This window comes from Sebastes fasciatus, chromosome 9 (genome assembly GCF_043250625.1).
Source record: "Sebastes fasciatus isolate fSebFas1 chromosome 9, fSebFas1.pri, whole genome shotgun sequence".
In the NCBI taxonomy this organism is placed as follows: Eukaryota; Metazoa; Chordata; class Actinopteri; order Perciformes; family Sebastidae; genus Sebastes; species Sebastes fasciatus.
The window spans coordinates 4,292,199-4,313,224 of record NC_133803.1 but is presented as its reverse complement, the minus strand read 5'-3'; the positions used below and the strand labels follow the sequence as shown (position 1 = coordinate 4,313,224).

The 21,026-nt window shown below is 39.4% G+C and overlaps 1 protein-coding gene across 1 annotated transcript in view; it reads left to right on the top strand.

Moving 5' to 3' along the window:
* Window positions 1–21,026, top strand: part of arid5b (AT-rich interaction domain 5B) — a 99,733-nt gene that overhangs the window by 39,619 nt on the left and 39,088 nt on the right. The window contains exon 4 of the mRNA XM_074645505.1: window positions 3,169–3,399. Coding sequence (XP_074501606.1) covers window positions 3,169–3,399 — 231 coding nt within the window. The remainder of the gene's footprint in view (window positions 1–3,168; window positions 3,400–21,026) is intronic.

Below are 21,026 nucleotides of genomic sequence, written 5' to 3'. Positions count from 1 at the left end.
CAGACAGACATATTATTATATCATATAAACACCTGGCAAAGTACTCAAAATTACTTCTGTGGTTGTTCCCGCAACAGTAGGTGTCTCCAGGAACTCATTCTGCTATGATGACACACACAGACTCACAAGGTGAAAACAATACCAGCATCGCTGTCGCGGTTGGTAAATAACATTCCAGAGCATGAGTTTATCATCAAGTCCGGTACACCTATCTGGTAGTTTAGTGACTTTACAGCAACCTTCACATATTTTAATTCTCTTCTCTAATTTATGACGTCAGTAGTGACTTGTGATATTTCTATCATCTGGTCAAAATTTCTGTTTGTCTAATACTTTTGTTTCATGATCAAATACCTGCAAAACTAATGAGACACACTCCTATCAGCCTACTGCAGCTGTACTTTGTGTTCAGTGCTAATTAGCAAATATTAGCATTAGGGCTGTTAATCGATTAAAAATATTTAATCAAGATTAATCGCATGATTGTCCATAGTTAATTGCGATTAATCACAAATTAATCACACTTTTTCTTTTGTATCTGTTCAAAATGAACATTAAAGGGAGATTTGGTAAGTATTTAATCCTCTTATCAACATGGGAGTGGGCAAATATACTTGTTTTATGAAAATGTATGTATATATTTATTATTGGAAATCAATTACCAACAGGCAACAATAACAACAAATATTGTCCAGAAACCCTCACAGGTACTGCATTTAGCATAAAAAATATGCTCAAATCATTACATGGCAAACTGCAGCCCAACAGGCAACAACAGCTGTCAGTGTGTCAGTGTGCGGACTTGACTATGACTTGCCCCAAACTGCATGTGATTATCATAAAGTGGGCATGTCTGTAAAGGGGAGACTTGTGGGTACCCAGAGAACCCATTTTCATTCACATAATATCTTAAAGGGTCAGAGGTCAATGCAACCCATTGAAAATGGCCATGCCAGTTTTTCCTCGCCAAAATTTAGCGTACGTTTAGAGTGTCATTTATCCTCCTTGTTTATTAGATTTTCTAGTTTCATATGTCAGTATTTTCACTCTAGCTTTAAAACCGAGCCCGCTACAACCTAAAAATCGCAAGTTGCGTTAATGCGTTAAAGAAATTAATGGCGTTAAAACAAAGTTGGTGAACATGGTATAACAATATACCTGCTAAACATCAGCATGTTGTCATTGTGAGCATGTTAGCAGGCTCTTGAGCACTGCACTGCTGTACCTCAGTAGATGTAGCTAGCCATAGACTCTTAGTCTTTTCTTACATGGTGAAATATTAACAGTTTGATTTGTCTATCAGAATATCCTCCTGGCTTTTATGGCAGTTTATGGTGTCAGCTCAGTCTGTACTGCCTGTCCAGAGGTTCCTTTGCCAGTTGTCACAGGTGATTACGCATCAGTCAGACTTAAATGCTGTCAGTGGAACATTAATTACACACCCACATCAGAAACAACACACCCAATGTGGTGGTGAAGTCTGGCTCTATTGGGAAGTTTAACTACTACCTGGGTATAACAATGTGCTTTGTTATCAATCGTGCCAGATCATTATTATCGTCATCATTAGAGGCCATAGATATTAAAGCAAGATGGAAAAGCTGTAATTATTAAAACAAACTTCCTCCTGTCACTCCAACAGCGATACATGTCATTTCAAACAGGCAGCCCAACAACAGCATTGTACAGTTGACATGAATGAGTGTACTGTCAGTTGGGGGAAATGTGTTTATTACCACAAGGAAAGGGTGTGAAACTTTAATGAACAACTATTTGAAGTCACAGTGATACAGCAGAATTAGAGCATGTTGCTTCCTGATGTGATGCATTTCCTGGAACATGCAGTGAGATCATCGGTATGGGATGTCAGGTAGCAAGAGAGATGAAAATATATATATATATATATACTAGCGCCGTCAAAGTTAACGCAATATTAACACGTTAACGCAAATTCGTTTAAACGCCACTAATATCTTTAACGCATTAACGCAACTTGCAATGTTTTGGTTGTAGCGGGCTCAGTTTCAAAGCTAGAGTGAAAACTGGCATCATAGGAAACTAGAAAACTTTGGCGAGGAAAAACTGGCATGGCCATTTTCAAAGGCTTCCCTTGACCTCTGACCTCAAGATATGATATATCTATGGGTACCCATGAGTCTCCCCTTTACAGACATGCCCACTTCATGATAATCACATGCAGTTTGGGGCAAGTCATAGTCAAGTCAGCACACTGACACACTGACAGCTGTTGTTACCTGTTGGGCTGCAGTTTACCATGTTATGATTGGAGCATATTGTTTTATGCTAAATGCAGTACCTGTGAGGGTTTCTGGACAATATCTGTCATTGTTTTATGTTGTTAATTGATTTCCAATAATAAATATATACAATACATTTGCATAAAGCAAGCATATTTGCCCACTCCCTTTAAAGTACATTTTAAATGAATAAATAATGTGTGATTAATTTGCGATTAATCAGGATTAAATATTCTGATTTGTTGACAGCCATAGTATTAATTATATATATATACAGTGTGTGTATATATATATAGATAGATAGATAGATAGATAGATAGATAGATAGATAGATAGATAGAAAAAAAAATCAAAAGGTATTGCTTCATACTGGACAAATAAGCATTTAGCAAAGATGTATTGCTTTCCAGGAATGATTGAAAATTCATGAAAATAAAACAAATGTTTTGGTATCTCTCAAAGCAATATGTTCATAAAAAGGTTTTGTGTTTTTGGATTTTTTGTATCGCGTATTTACCTTCTTCAGATTTATATGGAACTCACCAAAAGTGACAGTACAATAAATGTAAACTGTGAGATCTCAAACATTACAGGCAACCTTGCAATTTAAGGCCAATAGTGAGGAGTAAAAGGATCATATTCACAGCACACTGGCAGTAGATGTGCCAGAATATAATAGTAGCCAAAGAATGATCTATGAGAGGGAATAAAGTCATAAAATCTGAAGAGAAATGGAAGAGTGAATGTGTCATGTAAAATGAAGTGCTGCCATTCTCTATAAATCTTACAGGAGCACTTGGAAAACAAAACATTCTCTATTTCCCTACAAAGATTTCCCTTTTTAAATGTTGAATTTATCTTTGTATCTTCTCTCTTCTAACTTTGTGTCTGTATTTTGTGTGTTTTTCAGGCCAGGAGGAGGATGGGCGAAAGGTTTTGGTCCTCAGTTACCCCCAGTATTGCCGTTTCCGCTCCGTCTTGGCGCGGCTCAGAGAGCAGCCCTCCTCTCTGTTCATAGACCACACGGTGCTCGCGCTGGGCGGCATCGCTGCGTTGGGCGGCAGCACGAGGATCCTGTACTGCCGGGACACCTTCGAAAATCCCGCCCTGCTGCAGAACGAGAGCATCTGTGACGAGTTCGGTGAGTTTGGCAGATGGCGATTTCATTGTAGCCTTTAGATAAGTTATCATATTAGTTCATCTGCGATGCCAACAGCCATTACAATGGCAGTTTATGGCATTTGGAGTGTTGCACATTGAGCCCTGAAACATCAAATGCTCTAGAGCTTGCACTTCAAAGTCATTCTCACCGTACGGTTCATCTCAAACTTTCAGTTATGTCATTGTGGTTGCCATGACCGTTTGTTCAAGTCTGCTTTTAGTGGAAAATGGACAGTGTTTGCTTTTTTCGGGCCAAGCAATTTGACAACAGCAAATGTACTTGAGTCCATTTAAAATTCAAATTTGTGTGACGGCTGGCTGTCCAAATGAAGACCATCAAAGGGCAAAGAAAAGGGAGCTACTGTAACATTCGGATCCTGTGAAAAACATGCATCTCCAAAACAACAGCTGAGAAAAACAGCCCTGTTTCCAGTTTTCTGACAATGCATTGAGCACTGATTTTACGCCTCAAAGTATTATTATGGCTAATCAATGAGGTTATGAATAATGTGTACGCTAGCACTAGCTGAGTCAAAGTTAGCTGTGCTAAGTTTGAAAATACCTGAAAGGGTTGGTTTGGATTTTTTGAAGTGGGGTTGTGTGTATACTACCACATTCTGTGATGTAAAATTACTGTTTTTGTGAATGGAGTCTGGTGGCTTTGAAGAGAGCGATGTATCGGCTTCAGTTCCCCGTCAGAAAGGGCTGTCTGGCGAAGAGGTAAAGCGGCTGTGGACGGGAGCAGCAGAAAGACGCATTTTAGCCACATAAAAAAAAAATTATATCAGCTAAAGTCTACTCTATATTTGGAATATTTTCAATGCCATCAGACAGCCCTTGAGGCCGTCATATCGCTGTCTTCAAAGCCACCAAGAAAACAGTAAGTTTACCTTGCAGAACACAGGAGTTGCTGGTCTACCGCTGCATCGATGGGATAGTTTGTTTGTGTTATTGTGTGACTAACGTGGTGTCCACAGCAGTACTTTGCTCAGCTTCCTTGCTGGTACTCCTGTCTGCTTCTCCAAACTGGGAGCATGCCAATTGCCATCTAAGTTACTGTCTGTAACATTAGTACGAATGTATACTGTATGTATATACTGTACTTGTAGCAGTGTCATCATGGAGAAACCTATGTCAGGTGACGTGGGAAGAAGTTATTAGAAGGAAAAATAGCATTTTGACGCTAAAACATACATACTTTGACCAAAATTTTAATTTTCTGATTTGAATACATGAAGAACACCACTGTGATGCTACAGAATGATATAAAAACACACCATTTCATTCAGACTAAATTTCAAATTTAAATTAAATACAATTAATCATCATTTCCTTCCAATGCGTTGTTCATTTAGCCTCAGTGTGTTCGTCCCCAGAGGGGTCGTTCTGTTTACGAACACAAGTGACCGCCATTCAAACACCCTCACCAGTCACACCTATGAAAAGCATTCTGTGGTTCCAGTGAGGAATTTCGAAGTGCTGGAACATGTCTATTTGCCATTCACTGTGCTTTCCCTGCCGCTCATGAATCCACACATTTTATTAACCCCGAGCTGGGCTAAAACAAAGGAGTAATGTGATTCATCTCTCTTTATATTTCCTCTGCTCTGTAGCACGGTGGAGCTCAGCGGGCTCTTGTGCAGCATCAATTTGACATTCACAGTAACGGCTCCTCTGGTCAAAAGTCATTGTTTTTCTTTTCCTGTAAATTTGCCAGTAGGTAATTGCATTTTAAGAGAGCAGCAGAGGTGAGACCAGAAGGGAAAGCGGTTTTGGGCATTGGAAAATAAGTTATGAATAGTAACGCTAACATCCTGTGGCTGCTATTGCTCATTCACTTGGCTGAATAATGCCATTCCTCTGTGAGCCACATTTAAGCTAAAGGTTTATTTTCAGAGCCTACGGGAGTTTTTTTTTTTTTGACTAAGGCAACCAGATTTCTAATGTTATTCACATAAAGGTTTACTAGGTTTGAAGCAGGCTTTTATTTCCGCCTGAATTACTGCTAGGTGATTTGTTTCAAAACAGCAGAGCTAAGTAATTTCCATCACTCTGCCAAGTGAACTAAGGCCTCTGGGGCGTCTTACTTTTAGGCACAAACACACACATGAATGTTTGCACATATGTGCTTAGAAACATAAAATGCTGAGCAAAGTTCTCCAGCCTTTTACAGGCTGCATATGAAAAAAAAAGCAGCTATAAACGCCATATTAAATCCACCTTTATTAGGATAAATACCAGCACTGTGGACGCGTTAAGGAGGAATACTGTGCAGCTGTGAGATATTAAAAAGTTCAAATTGATTTGGGGAACAATTTTAGGACTTTCTTCTATGCTTCTTTCGATGCTAATTCTGACCTTTTGGATTCAGCCAAATGTGCTGTGGCGGCTCTAATAGCCGTCCGTCTTGTCTAGGCTAATTCATGAAAGTGTGTCAGGCTACCTCAGGGGGTAGAGAAGACGAGAACGCTCAGGGAGGAAAAAAAAAAAAAAAAGAAGTGCTGTTGCAGAATTTCAGCATGCCTGTTGGTACAGTATTGTGTGATATGTAGCCATCAGATGAAAGCCTGCTGGGGAAATCCAGTCTATTTTTGATAGTCTGGTTATGGTTTCAACACACTAGTGCAGTAGGTGTACGTACAGCATAATCATGTACAGATTTGTGATATAATCACAACACAGTCTCACGGCAGTTCGTGAAATAGTCACAAAATTAAACCTATTTGATTCATGAACATAGACACGAACATCCCTTTTTTTTTCCGTGACGCTCAGCACGACTTTCAACAATGTATTTTCCGTGCATTTTCCTACAAATGTCCAGCAACACGTGACGCACGTGTCAATTTCTGCTCCACTCTTTTCAAAATAAAAGTACTTAGTTAGGCTTAGGAAAAGATCGACTTGGTTAGGCTTAGACAACAACCTACTTAGTTAGGTTTAGGAAAAGATTGTGGTTTGGGTTAAAATAACACCGAAAGTGGCGTAACTTAAGTACGGAAGTTATGTAACAAAAACTGCTTCGTTAGGTTTAGGAAAATATAGACTTGGGTAGGCTTAGGCAACAAGTAGGTGTATGTACAGCATAATCACTTACAGATTTATTATAATCTAGATTGTGTCTAATATAGACGCAGTCTCACGGCAGTTTGTGAAATAGTCACAAAATTGTATCTTTTTGATTCGTGTACATAGACACAAATCTCTTCTTTTTTTTCGTGACGCTCAGCAAGACTTTCGACAACGTATTTTTTGTGCGTTTTCCTACGAATGTCCAGCAACACGTGACGTACATGTCAATTTTCGCTCCAGTCTTTTCAAAATAAAACTACTTATAAGGTTAAGGAAAAGATCACGGTTTGGGTTGAAATAACTCCGGAAGTGCTGTAACCTATCTACGGAAGTTACGTGACAAATAAATCAACTTTGACTTGTTGTTTCACACGGGACACAAACCCCGGTCTGCTTGCTGAAAGGCCTGTTTTTTCTGACACACCCGTCCAACCCGACCTCCTCCCTACGTAGCGATCGCCGATCTCTGTACTTTCCGGGTCACAATTGCGTGGATTACATAGGAATTGATTTCGTGCTGACCATCACGGAAATAATGTGAAATTCGTGTTTATATACACAAATCAATGTATTCAATTTTGTGACTATTAATTAATTCGGGCTGGTAATCAGCAACATATTTTCATGTGAGCATGTACTCTCATTCTGTATTTTGGAAGTGAGTAATGAAACACCAGCATGCTCCTGGGTACATAATGACGTTGACATCTTCAGTATTTTGCTCTCACTTTACTGGATGATGTAAGGTGGTTGCTGTTATGACAGCGGCAGTCGTCTGGGCTTGTGCTTCATCCAACTCCATCTATATTCGTGTGTTTTTCGTCCACCGTGCTTTTGAACCAGCTTGAGCAAAACTGCAGTTGCGTCAGATACCAGATCTTGAGTCCTGTGATCCATATTCATGTTCTGCATCGCCTGTCACCCCTGCAGCTGCCGTCCTCGCGGGGAATGACACAGTTTTTGTTTATAATTATCATGCATTCTCCGCCAAGCGTGGATTGATTATACCCATGCTACTTTGTGTCCCCAATATCATTCCTTGCCAGGAGGAATGTAATATTAACCGCTGCACAATCGCAGAAAAAGGAAATGTGAGTTGTGCGGAAGACCTGGCACACAGTGTGCACACTGAATGAAAAACAAGCCCTTATATAAGGACAAAGGTCTTACATACTGTACTGTACTATAATAATATTGGCACTACTGATGTGAGAAAAAGCCAGAAATAGTTTGAGTGGGCCCGGCCTTCGCAGCGCTGAATGACAGATGACAAGGTTCAAGGTTTTGTTATTAGCTGTCGCGGTTCTGTTGGGTATTACTCACATTCATCTGGCACGGATACTACAAAGCAATAGCATCAACATTTGCAAGCTCGACCTGGAGGTGCTGCATATGATATATTTAAACAAGATGTACATCGCAGAGCGTCCTGACAGCTTCTCATTTGGGCGTCTGTTAAGGAAAATATTATGACCAACATATTTTCTCTTATTCTGAAGTTATTCTCCCAAACTGCTGACCTTCCTCTTCCCCCACCCCTTCAGAAACCTGACACTCCTTATGTGCACATTGCTTAAATCAACAGTATTTTGAAAGTTAGTGAGGCAATCATGTTTGAGGCAAAGCAGTTGAGAAGAGCCCCCCCCCCTCCTCCTCCTCCTCTTGCTCGTTCTCATTTGTCCTATATTCCCCAGGTCTCTCTCCTTGGCACAGAAACTATATATTTCATGCTCAGCTCAGTGTGTTTTGTTTGAAATATCTCTCACTCAGTGCTCGTTTGATTTTTATTAAAAAGAAACATTTTCAGTGCAATCCTTCGGAATCCTTTTTTTGTACTCCTCCAGGGTGGGAGGAGTACAAAAAACACAATTCATTGCTTCAGTATATTAACATTGTCCAGATGCACTGATCATAAACAGAATGATACAGTCTATTTCTGTAATGTAGTGCGTGTGTGCTCGTTCGGTACATCTGTGGCTGCTCTGTGTGTATTTACGAGGGTGTTTCTGTGCGTCAGAGTTAGTTGCATTTGTGTTTGATGGAGAACAAAAAAAAACAGATTTCCTGTTAAGTGAATGAAACTGATACTGAAACATATTTTACTGGAGGTGAGGAAAAGGAAAATCTGAAAACATGCTCAAGTCTGAAACCTGTACCTTGAGATAATATCTTTAAAAACATGTAGTCCTGCTAGCTTGATTGGGCTGGGTCACCAGATGAACGTACTGTATGATGTCATTGTTTCCACAACTTGAACCACTTTCTCGCTCGCTCTTTAAACATGAAATCAGATTAGATGTAATATGCATACGGCAGTGTCGTCCCATGACAGCCCCGTCTGTTAATGTAATAGGCAAACTGCTTGCTAAGCTCGTGTTTTCCCATCTCCTCTGCAGATTTGTGTTAACCACCAGCCCATGAATTTTTCATCGTCCATATGTCGATGGTATACAGAGGCCAGAGAGGAGAAATTTAGAGGAGAAAAGAGCACACGTTGTAGCTATAGTCACATTTCATAATCAGGACATGGACTCTTTATAACAATAAAGTGAACATCTGGTGAAAGGCCGTACATTGTCGTGTACTTACATATCTGTAAAATGATGTTTTTAAACAAAATGAAAGATACATATTTTTACACTCAGCATACAGTATAGCTTAACATGCCATGCCTCAACACACAGTGGGCAGGCAGGATGTGTCTTATGTATTGCTCCATACACTCATGTATCAGTGGTACCCAACCTGGGGTCCGGGCCCCCCTTAAGGCCGTGACACACCAAGCTGACTGTGTGAGTAAAGTCAAAACGAAAATGGTGAAAATGGACGGCAGACGGCGCCTTATTTTATGTACGCATCGTAACACTGGCTTGTATATCCGCCGTTCTCGGTCTTCCAGTTTCCCTTTTTGAATGATGAATACAGACTACCGCCACCTGCTGGTGTGAAGAGTTATTTAATCTGATTAAAGCCGGTATTTGGGCGCAGCTGCAAGATAAAGATCAGGCCACACTAATATTACTAGTATTATACTATTTGTAGATTTAGATTCAAGAGACGGCTGCGTAGGATTGTTTCAGACTCGTGTTATCCAAACATTTCCAATAACCCCAGAGCGTTGTAAAGTCTAAAAGTCAAAATTTATCGAAAAAAGATAGATGTAATCATTTCAAATTCACAACATGTTTTTAATCTAATGAAATATTCTGCTTCAATCCATATTTGTTGTCTTTTAGCCTTTCAAAAACAACATTTTAACTGCGGTAAAACACTGTTTGCTCTCCCGCTCGCCGCGTGGCACGCACCTATATTAACGGGGCGGTCTAGCAGCAATCTAACAGCACCATAAATTAAATTTTTCCAACCACAATAACAAAAAAAAATCTATTTTGGCTTTAAATTAATGTAATTAATTGTAAAATTAATCTTATGTATCTGTATTCACTTGGCGAATCCGTCAAGACGTCATCACTTTATTTATTTTGACAAAACTGATGACTTAAATTCATTAAAGAAAGGTGATTTAATAAAAAAAATAAAAAATACCCAGAATCAGTGTAATCTCATCTTTTCTTAAATACAAGTAGGGGGGGCTTCAGGGAACCACTGTACCACATGATATATGCACAGGCAGGATTGATGCCACTGTGCTATTTTAACTAAATGCCCTTTCATCAGCAGCATTAGCACGACTCTTGGGCTGAATAAGGTACAATCTTCCTGATTATCCCTATTATGTCATCAGCAACACACCAGCTCTGCACATATTGCTTTACATTGCTGCTTATCTATTTCTAGCCAACAGCGCAGAGAGATAAATAAGCATCTGGCAACAGGAGAAGAGAAGCTTTTCAGAAGTCTGGACCTGTTATTTACAGTGCAAAGGTTTCTCAGAGAAGCAGCACTGCTGGTCCAGGATAATTGACTAGTAGAGGAAGCAAGAACACCCAGGTATCCTCTTGCTTCAGTTACAGGGTCATAACATGTCGTCCTATTTTTGTCTCCCATAACGGTTTCACTTTAATTTCCTCACTAAAGTCTCTCCACAGTCCAGCTGTCGAAATCCAGATGAGAGAAATGAGGTGTTGATACTCAAAAAAGTCGCCTTCAATTATATATTACTACCACACGCTCAACAGCAATAAGCTCAACAGCAGCACTGACTTATTTTTTGCCCTGGGTTTTGCCTCTCAGGCTACATACTCTGTACCCTCTGATATGCAGAAGATGTGCCTGCAGCCTGACAGGGAGACTGCAGTCACTGCTCTAGGCTGAAAAAAATATTGCAACCTCCTCAGCTTGTTTTGGGGGGTAAAAAACAATATCATTTGTGTATTTTTATATAGTCAATATTTTTCTAAAAAATATGCTAGAATTGAAAATGCATCAAATATTAGATAAGTCAGTAAAGGACAGTACTCTTTTTAGTGAATATTGTGTGATTTTAAGTAATGTATTAATGGTACAATAATTTATTAATTAATTTCTATTTCTTTTTTCTTTTATGAGACTATTATTAATCATTTAATCATTTAATCATGGAAAGCTGAGTATTTCCAATGTCATGAAAATGTGTTCCAGATTTATATAATCATGTAAAGTGCAGGAAATAGCATTGGCACACTTTTCATCTGAAACCAAACCTACGCCCTTGAATATTTATTTATAGCCTTTTTTTTCCATTCCACTACAGTATGAAAATCTGTTTTCAATAACATTAAAATCGACTTTATATAGGTGATTCAACACAGTGAAACATTTACTCGCCTTTTTAATGTCACACTATCATCACATGTTATTTCAGCTGGGAGTGTTTTGAAATGTCTCCCTGCTGCTGCATTCAAGGATACTCCGACATGCAAGGTTTAAGAGTCATCTGCCAAACCAACCCGGCCTCACAGGAAGGCATATTAATACCACGACACTACACGGACATTGTGCGTGTCATAAGTACGCTTTAGAACATTTTTGCGTGTCATTTGACAAACGTCCGCAGTTTAGGCAAGAACATTGCAGTCAGTACAGGATACATAGCATAAAAAGACACATGGAAATCAAGAAAGGTGTACTTATTGCACGCTAAACGCCTTGTGCATTGTTGGGGAATTTATACTCCTTTTTGTGCGAACAGGCTGGCCAAACAGGAACCATTTTAAGGGGACATACTGAGTGATATCTGGAGTACCAACCCACAAACTGTGATATAAGACAACCCAGTCAGCTTTTTGTGGGCTGCCTAGATCAGAAAACATGTGATTCAACAAGCCAATCAGATTTGGCTCCCCTTCGTATGTCACATGTAGCCTCATTAGAATATACCGCCTACAGCTTGACAACTACCTTTGCAAAGGTGCGCCATATTTTTCTCGCAAGCCAATCAGAGCAGACTGGGCTTTTTCAGGAGGGGCGTCTTAAAGAGACAGGCGCTGAACCGGAGCATTTCAGACAGAGGGTGAATACAGGTATATTCAGACAGACGGTATGAGAAAAATAATGTGTCTTTTGAACATTAAAGCATGTGAACATGTTCTTTTAGAAAACCCCAAATACAAGTATGAACCTGAAAATGAGCATAATATATCCCCTTTAAATGAAAGTAACAACCAAATTCCCATTATCTCATTTGAAGTGTGGTTTTCTTCAGGGTACGTTTTTCTGTCAACGCATTGTAGATCATGAATGAACTCGAGTGTCCTTGAACGCACCACCAAAGAGAGTCTTCAGACTTGCTCTGGCTTGCAACTGAGGTACCGCAAGATGTTAACATTGACAGACAATAATAAAGGTGTTAAAATGTTGACTGTGAAGGATAGTTCATCAAGTGCAGTTCACATTTCTGCATGTTGATTTTCACCGCAAACTGAAATGCCTCAAATGAATCCAAGAATTTAGGGCGTAGAAGTTATTGGGTATAGTGACCGTAGCTCCCTGAGAAGGCACAAAGTGATTAACCACTTTGACTTTGCCACGATGGTTACAGATAATCTGACAGGTCATTATCAGGCTCGGAGATAAAAAGCAGTTGTGTAATTTAAAACTCTGATAAACTGCGGAGCATGTTATTAATTACTTTACACTTCAGCTGACCAGGCCAGCTTGACCTCATTCATAATGGCTTAGATGATTATTCCATTAATACACTTGTCAAATATGGAAGAGCCGCTGTTGGTGAGCATGGTTTAAATCAAGCAAGATTATGATTTACATGATAAAAAGTAGTAGAGTAGGGCTGTCAAAGTTAACGATAATAACGCAAATTTGTTTTAACGCCGCTAATTTCTTTAACACATCTTGCAATATTTAGGTTGTAGCAGGCTCAGTTTTAAAGCTAGAGTGAAGATACTGGTGTCATATGAAACTAGAAAAACCTAAGGAATCCATTGGTACCAACCATGTCATACTAGCTTGTCACAAAGGAGGCTAAATAACGCAAACTTACGCTAAATTTTGGTGAGGAAAAACTGGCACGGACATTTTCAAAGCGGTCCTTTGACCTCTGACCTCCAGATATGTGAATGTAAATGGGTTCTATGGGTACCCACGAGTCTCCCCTTTACAGACATGCCCACTTTATGATAATCACATGCAGTTTGGGGCAAGTCATAGTCAAGTCAGCACACTGACACACTGACAGCTGTTGTTGCCTGTTGGCCTGCAGTTTGCCATGTTATGATTTGAGCATATTTTTATGCTAAATGCAGTACCTGTGAGGGTTTCTGGACAATATTTGTCATTGTTTTGTGTTGATAATTGATTTCCAATAATAAATATATACATACATTTGCATAAAGTAGCATATTTGCCCACTCCCATGTGTATAAGAGTATTAAATACTTGACAAATCTCCCTTTAAGGTACATTTTGAACAGATAAAAAAGTTTGATTAATTTGCAATTAATCATGATTAACTATGGACAATCATGCATATAATCACGATTAAATATATGAATCGATTGAAAGCTCTAATTGAGTCATGTGTATTTTCCACATAATCCCAGATGTGAGTTGTGATGCAACTCCTGAATGTCCCTGATACAAATGACAGAACAGCATGTTGCAACCTGGAGGGAACGCGTCTGACTCATCAGTGTAACTGTAGATGCTGTTTACAAAGTCTGTCTCTGCCGGTGAGGCTGGTGTAGAAACAGCTCCTGGGTTGCTGGGGTTAAGTGTCGAGCGTCTCTCCAAAACGTCTGCAGGTGGAGGCTTGTACCGGCTGTTGTTCCTGAGAGGAGCTTGTGTAATTTAAATGACGTCGGAAGTCATTGTTACACCGCTGTTACGTGACGGCAACAAAGTGAAGATTAAACTAGAAGTGATGACTGCGGTTGATGTTTCCAGGGTTTTTTCTCCCAATGTGACGCAGACATTTCTTGGGAAAAACAAAAACAAAAAAACGCCTACAGTGTCACTGCTGGCAGCTGTTTTAAACATGTGTTTAATAAAGTGTTACATATTTTAGAATTTGCAGCTACTTTCGTGTTAATGAAAGTACAAAGAGCAGGAGAGATCTTGTGGTGTTCTTTCAATTATTTCTACATTATTGGAATACAATACATTTGCGTATAAGCAAGAACAAAAAGAAAGTATCCATTGGCCTATTTTGTTATGGGAATGATGATTATTTATAATCACCGTGGCTTATTGCTGTGTAGCTTTTCAAAAAAATGATAAAGTCCCTATGATTGGGCTCATTGGCCGACTCAATCCCATCAAGTGTAACTAGAGCGTGATCTATTAGAATACATATGTTTTATTGATGTATGGGCTTCGTGTTTATCCTGGCATTCATTTATTTATAGGTCGATGCTGTGATTTTTTTTTTCTTTCCTTCAGTAATGAATAGGATAAGCCTTGAAGCTTATCCACTGCTCCCTTTCATCTCTCCCTCCCTCTCTCTCTCTCCCCCCATTCTCTCCCTCTATCTATCCCTCCTCCCTCCCTCCATCTCTCTCTGTCTCTCTCTCTCTCTCTCTCTCTCTCTCTCTATGTCTCCAAAAGCCAAATTGAAATACTGTATTTTTAAAGCCCCGGCCCTACTGAGTTGTTGCTGCAGTCTGTCAGTATCAATGATGTGGAAGTGTTTGAAGGTTATCCCGTTTTTAGCAAATCCTCCACATTATGTAACTTTGACGATGTTTTACATTTGGCACTCTTGGAACAACAGGGCGTGTATCTGGGACAGTCCCTCTGCGTGCTCTTAACATTTCTTTTTGCAAAATGAGATTTATTTTTCAACGTCCTCTCCTGGAACAATAGCCATTAAGAGCTACTTGCCAACACTCGGGCACGAGCGAAAGCTGGAGGGACGTGTTCACTTGTCAGATATTTACAGCCCGTATTGTGTTGCAGCGTATTCGTTTATTTTTGTCTTGACAGCAAAGCTGAGTTATTAAATACACACAGAGAGATATTGTGCCTTGTTGGACTTTAGCCAACACAAAAGATTTTTTTTCCCCTGTGCATGTGTGTGTGTGTGTCTTGAGGGTGATGTTATGAAGTTCTCCAGGGGTCAGAGGTCATTGCATTCCTCAGTGTGTGTGTGTCAGTCAGTGGATCTGGGTTAAGCTTAAACCCGGGTCATGTCTCGATGTGATGTGTGTTAATAAGTACTTAACAGGCGTCGCTACCATCATGAGGCGATCACATGAGGCGGACAGAATGAGAAAAAAAGAAAGAAATGATTTTCTCCCCCTTTTTAAAAATGGAAGCAACGCGCTCCTCCGTCCTTTTCTCACTGGGTTAAGATGTCATGTATTTTTTAACGCTAGAGAAAATGAAATATACACAGAAGGGTCCTCTCAAACCTTTAAGATATGGAAGCCCTTTCTGGATTTTTTACGACTCTCTGCAAGAACCCCTCGATAAAGAGCAGGGTGGGACCCCTCCATTTTATTTTATATTATTTTATTTTACATTATTTTATTTTATTTTATTTTATTTTACATTATTTTATTTTATTTTATTTATTTATTTATTATTAATATTATTATTATTATTATTATTATTATTATTCCTTTTACTTTGTTTGAGTAATCAATCTAATTATTTGGTAATCTTTTGTTTTTCCGTCCGTCACCTGAATGTGTTCTGTGACCTGTAATCCTACGGGTGGGTGGGTGAGTGGGTGGTCGGGATGGTAATGAGGACTTCAGTTTGTCAGTGTATTTTCTGAATGGTGCCTCTTTGTAGTTGGGGGTTGACTAAGTGAATTGAAATTGAAGTCAAATATCTCTGTTTTGTTTGTTCTACTCTTGTGGGATAAAAACTTTGAAAATCAACTGAATATATTTACAAAAAAATAATAAATAAATGATTGTCACCCTATAATCACAGCATATTTTGACTATAAATGAAGTTTATGGAAATTCTCTTGCAAAACATGTGGCACTGTGTCTGCGTACCATAATTTTCTATTTACTCTGCAAATGGAAAGCTGGTGTCGACAGCCTTTATGAGTTTGCGCAGTGTGGTAAAGCACACACATTCACACCCCTGTCGAAACGCACAAACCCCGATGAATCCGATGAGAATGATTTCATAATCCGTCGCAATAATAAACTTCTTTGAACAGTTTAATTGGCTCTTCCTGGAACGGCACGGCTTCGCTTCATTTGATCTGATGAAAGAGTAATGTTGCTTCTCCCCAGGGGGAGCATGCACAACGGCGCACAAATAATGAATTAAGAACACTACCCATTTTTTTTTTTCTCCAAATGACTGCTGTAATAAAGCAGCAAAATTCATGCAGCACTTACACCACTTTCCCCCTAAATTGCTTTCATGTTTACTTGCTTATGTATTTAATTTGCAGGGCTTGTTTTAAGTGAAAATAATCCTGATTCCTGGAAGGGTAATGGATTGAGGTCACATGGAAATTGATTGTCATCTGAAAGCACCGTTGTCGTCAGAAGCATTTGGAAACGTTCCAGAAACATTCCTCATGTGTGATTCTGTGAAAAGTCACACTTACTGTACGCTGCTCTGGAAATACTTTGAATAGCCTGTATGGCAAGGAGTGAAATGTGATTTGAAGGCATCTGGTGTGTGTAAAAAACGAAACTAAAGTAGTCTATGCAAAGGAGGAAAAAGGAATATGTCAAATTGAAAGTGACAAAGTCAGGACGGTTTCTGAGAATGTCCTCTTTCCTCGGCTGAGGAGTATTAACAGTGACAGTGTGAATGGAGAGTCTGTGTACAGCAACAGTGTGGTCACAGAAATGAGCTCATTACTGGCAAATACATTATGTATGTGCACACATTTATCTTAATATTATTATGGTGAGAATATTCCATCTACATAACCATCTGCTAATTGTAACCCCTAACGCGCCTGATCCTGAAGGAGGAAATCGGTGTAAAACCAAAACCATAACCTCAACCAAAATTATCCTCAACTCTATCCCTGAAATATCTCTCTCACATACACACACATACACACACACACACAAACATACAAACATACAGTAGATATTAACAGTGCTCATAGTCAAAGAAACTGAAAGAACGATTGATATTATAAGTGCGTGAAAAAAATTCGGGAGAGTATTTTTAATTTCCTGGTAAACAACACACACTTGCTGAGATGTGGGCTTGTCTCCATGGCAACGCCAGTCAGAGCGTGCCCGGCGTAGCGTTGTGACAGGTTCTCCTGATGATGATTGATAATTACTACCTGACTTGTTGTCCCCGTCTCCACAAACATATGGCGGGAGCTGCCCTCCGCCATATATCTGCCAAAAATGTTCCCTTTTCTGATAATAGCTTTTTAATGTTGCGTTTTGTTGTGCATGCATAGCAATCGCCCTCCGCCCCCTCCCCCCCCAACCCTGCTTACACACACGAACCCCCCCCCAACCCCACCCCTTTGTAATTACATTTACCGCCGCTCACATAGTTGTTACAGAAAGGAAAGAGAAATAGATAGCAGAAGCAAGAGAGTGGGAGAAAGTCATTCATTTCACTTTGAATTGATGTGTTCCTCCCAGTGCTGCTGGATTTAAATTTGACAAATTGTCAGGATTAACACAAAGAAACAGCATCTTCTTTTTTTTTTACAGCACAGTCACATATTAGAATATAAACAGCAGATAATAGCGCCGGTGTGGGGGACTGTAGTTTAAAATGGCAAGCGAGACTCTTTATTCTATATCCATGCGCGCGGTATTTTATTATGCGGCGTGTTCGCGTGCATAAAGCTCATATTTAGATGCAATTGGAAGCAATCTTGTTATATTCACAGTGGCCATAGAGGAGGACATCAATCTATAAACATGATTTATCTACTGCGCACTATGTACCAAGGCATTAGCATAGACTCTCTACAGTGGATCTTATTACCTGACTGTATGCTGAAACGTCACACCTGAGCAGCATTTTAAACATGGAGCCAACTCAAATTAAAGATTAAAGGGAATTAGTATTCGTCTTATGGTTTTACTGAACTGCACCTGCAAATGCAACATGAGTACAGTACAGTAATGCACAGTTTAGATGACGAAGAAAAGATAGTGACTCCTGTTTTTCTTGCTATGTAAAGTGGATGAGTACATTTACATTCTAGGGGTGTCAAAGTTAATGCGATAATAACACGTTAATGCAAATTCGTTCCAACGGCACTAATTTTTTTAACGCAACTTGTGATTTTTAGGTTGAAACAGGTTCAGTTTTAAAGCTAGAGTGAAGATACTGGCACCATATGAAATTACAAACTACCCGAGGAATCCATTGGTACCAACCATGTCATAGCTTGTCACGAAGGAGGTTAAATAACGCTCCAAATTTACGCTAAATTTTGGCAAGGAAAGACTTTACCTTTGACCTCCAGATATGTGAATAAAGATGGGTTCTATGGGTACCCACGAGTCTCCCCTTTACAGACATGCCCACTTTATGATAATCACATGCAGTTTGGGGGCAAGTCATAGTCAAGTCAGCACACTGACACACTGACAGCTGTTGTCGTTTGCCGTGTTATGATTTGAGCATATTTTTATGCTAAATGCAGTACCTGTGAGGGTTTCTGGACAATATTCGTCATTGTTTTGTGTTGTTAATTGATTTCCAATAATAAATATATACATACTTTGCATAAAGCAGCATATTTGCTCACTCCCATGTTTATAAGAGTATTAAATGCTTGACAAATCTCCCTTTGAGGTACATTTTGAACAGATAAAAATGTGCGATTAGTCGCAATTAAATATTTTAATCCATTGACAGCCCTATACAAAATATCTAGTTATTATAATTATTATTATTATGTAAGAGCTTGGTGGATTTTCCCCTATGAAATATTGCCAAATGGCTAACATTTTCCTCACTTTGACTACCGTTCACCGGCCGTACACTCTCCACTAGCACCGCACTGTTGTTGTTTGCTATCGTCATGTGACAAACTACCTGCAATCAGTTCTTCTTCGCTGCTCTAAAACAGTAATAGCCAGTGGCAGCCATGATACATCCAGGGCGACAACAGCACAGTGAAGGCTACCGTTTTAGAGCGGCGAAGAAAAATGTATTTCCGGTTATACAATTTTTGATTTTTTTGTTAAATACTTGATAAATCTTCTTTACATTTTGAACAGATAAAAAAAATTGTACGATTCATTTGCGATTAAACATGACTAAATATTTGAACCAGGTGACAGCCCTATTACATTCATTTTATTTGTATTTCTTTTCACTCAGCAGTTTATTGGCCTCAATGACCTCCGCTTCCAGGAACAGGAACACTATCAGCAACACTCTCACTCATTATGTCTTGGCTTCCGCGAGCTGAATCTAATGAACTTATTAGCTCCGAGTACCTGATTTTACATGTCTGTAGTTCCAGATGGGCTGGACAACTAGTCCACCATATATCCTATTGGTTCATATTAAATATGTGGCGCACCTGCAGCTGCAAAAGCGGCGCTCTGTGGAAAACCGAAGTCATTTCTAATACTGTGTGATTGAGGTCTGCCACAGGCTACGGCAACAGACAGGCTCTGTGAAGGAGATAATGATGCATGCACACACAGCTGTCAGTCAGCCAGCTGAGGGGAATCGTCTTGAGGAAAATAAAAACAGACTGTAGCCGATATAATGCGGTATTTGTATAGGAAATGATGGGTTTGGGAAATAGAGGGGAACGGGATGTCAGAGCTGTTACAACAAGGAGTGGAGATCTGGTGGGAATCTCCCCAGACCAGAAAATCTCACTTGGATTCCTGTCTTTTAGTGTCAATATATTTATACATTCATACTGAACACATGGGTGCCCATTAGACAAAGTGAGTTTGATTAAAGGAGACGTATCTTTTTTTTTCTCTTGCCACTAGTGGAAATCTAACCATGCAGATAGTTTGGATCTAATTTGTTCAGAAGTTTCTGTCTCACCCCAAAACAATGGTGGTCAATGGTGATTTGGTTTGTGGTGCTCACAGCCTTGAAACATTGAAAAAATTCATCAGCAGCATCTCTTTCCAGAAGGAGGGTCATGGTTATCCTGGATAATCCACAGATAATTGGGGGAATAATTTCTTTGGTAGAAAGTAGTACCAATGATTTGGACATCTGTTTGTTCAACGTATCCTCATACAACGGCTCGTATGATATCTTATGAAAAGTTATTCCTCATTTTTCGTGCATTTTCCTACGAATATCCAGCAACACGTGTCAATTTCCGCTCACTACATGCATAAAGTCTTTTCAAAACAATCTTCCTTTTTTACAGGAAACTACTCGGTTAGGTTTAGGCAAAGAAACTACTTAGTTAGGTTCAAGAAAAGATTGCGTTTTGGGTAAAAATAACTACGGAAGATGTGTAATTTAAGTACGGAGGTAGCTTGACGAAGAAATCAACGCTGGCTTCTGGTTTCACACGGGGTATGTCTTTGACCCACCCATTTACCCCGACGTCTTCCCCACGTGGCGTTTGTCGCTCTTTATACTTTCTGGTTCACGATTACGTGGATTACATACAAATTGATTTTGTGGGATATATACGAATTTCAGTTCATTACTTTTCATAGGTATAGATACAAACGGTGTATGAGAACTTTTTTTTTTTACTACACACAACTTTACTGTTTCGTTTCACTCTCACCACCGTTCTCATCAACCTCGTTTCAAGCAGCAGCTGTTTTCCTCTCCTTTTCGACCTGTTCAGCACCAAACAGCAGACAGACAGATTTCCGTGTCTGCCGTATGTAGAAATGGGCAACTGTTGTTCACTTAAAAACATCCCCATAACAATTGTATAAGTTCATAATAATGTCAGTGTTGTGTTTTCAGCTTGTTCCTCTAAAAAAAATCAATTGGTGCAGTTTTATGTTACATTTTTTTATTGGTACAAAAGGTATAGTACAACAGAACAACTATAAAGGGACTGGGAACAATGTTATCCTAGAGTCTAGGATATATATAATAATATGGGTCAAGGACCTAACACCCCCCTCCCCCTCAACATATGGAAGATTTGGCAACTTACACATGGAATTAAAATAAGTAATCACAGACATAGTAAAGAAGGAAACACAAATATAGAAATAA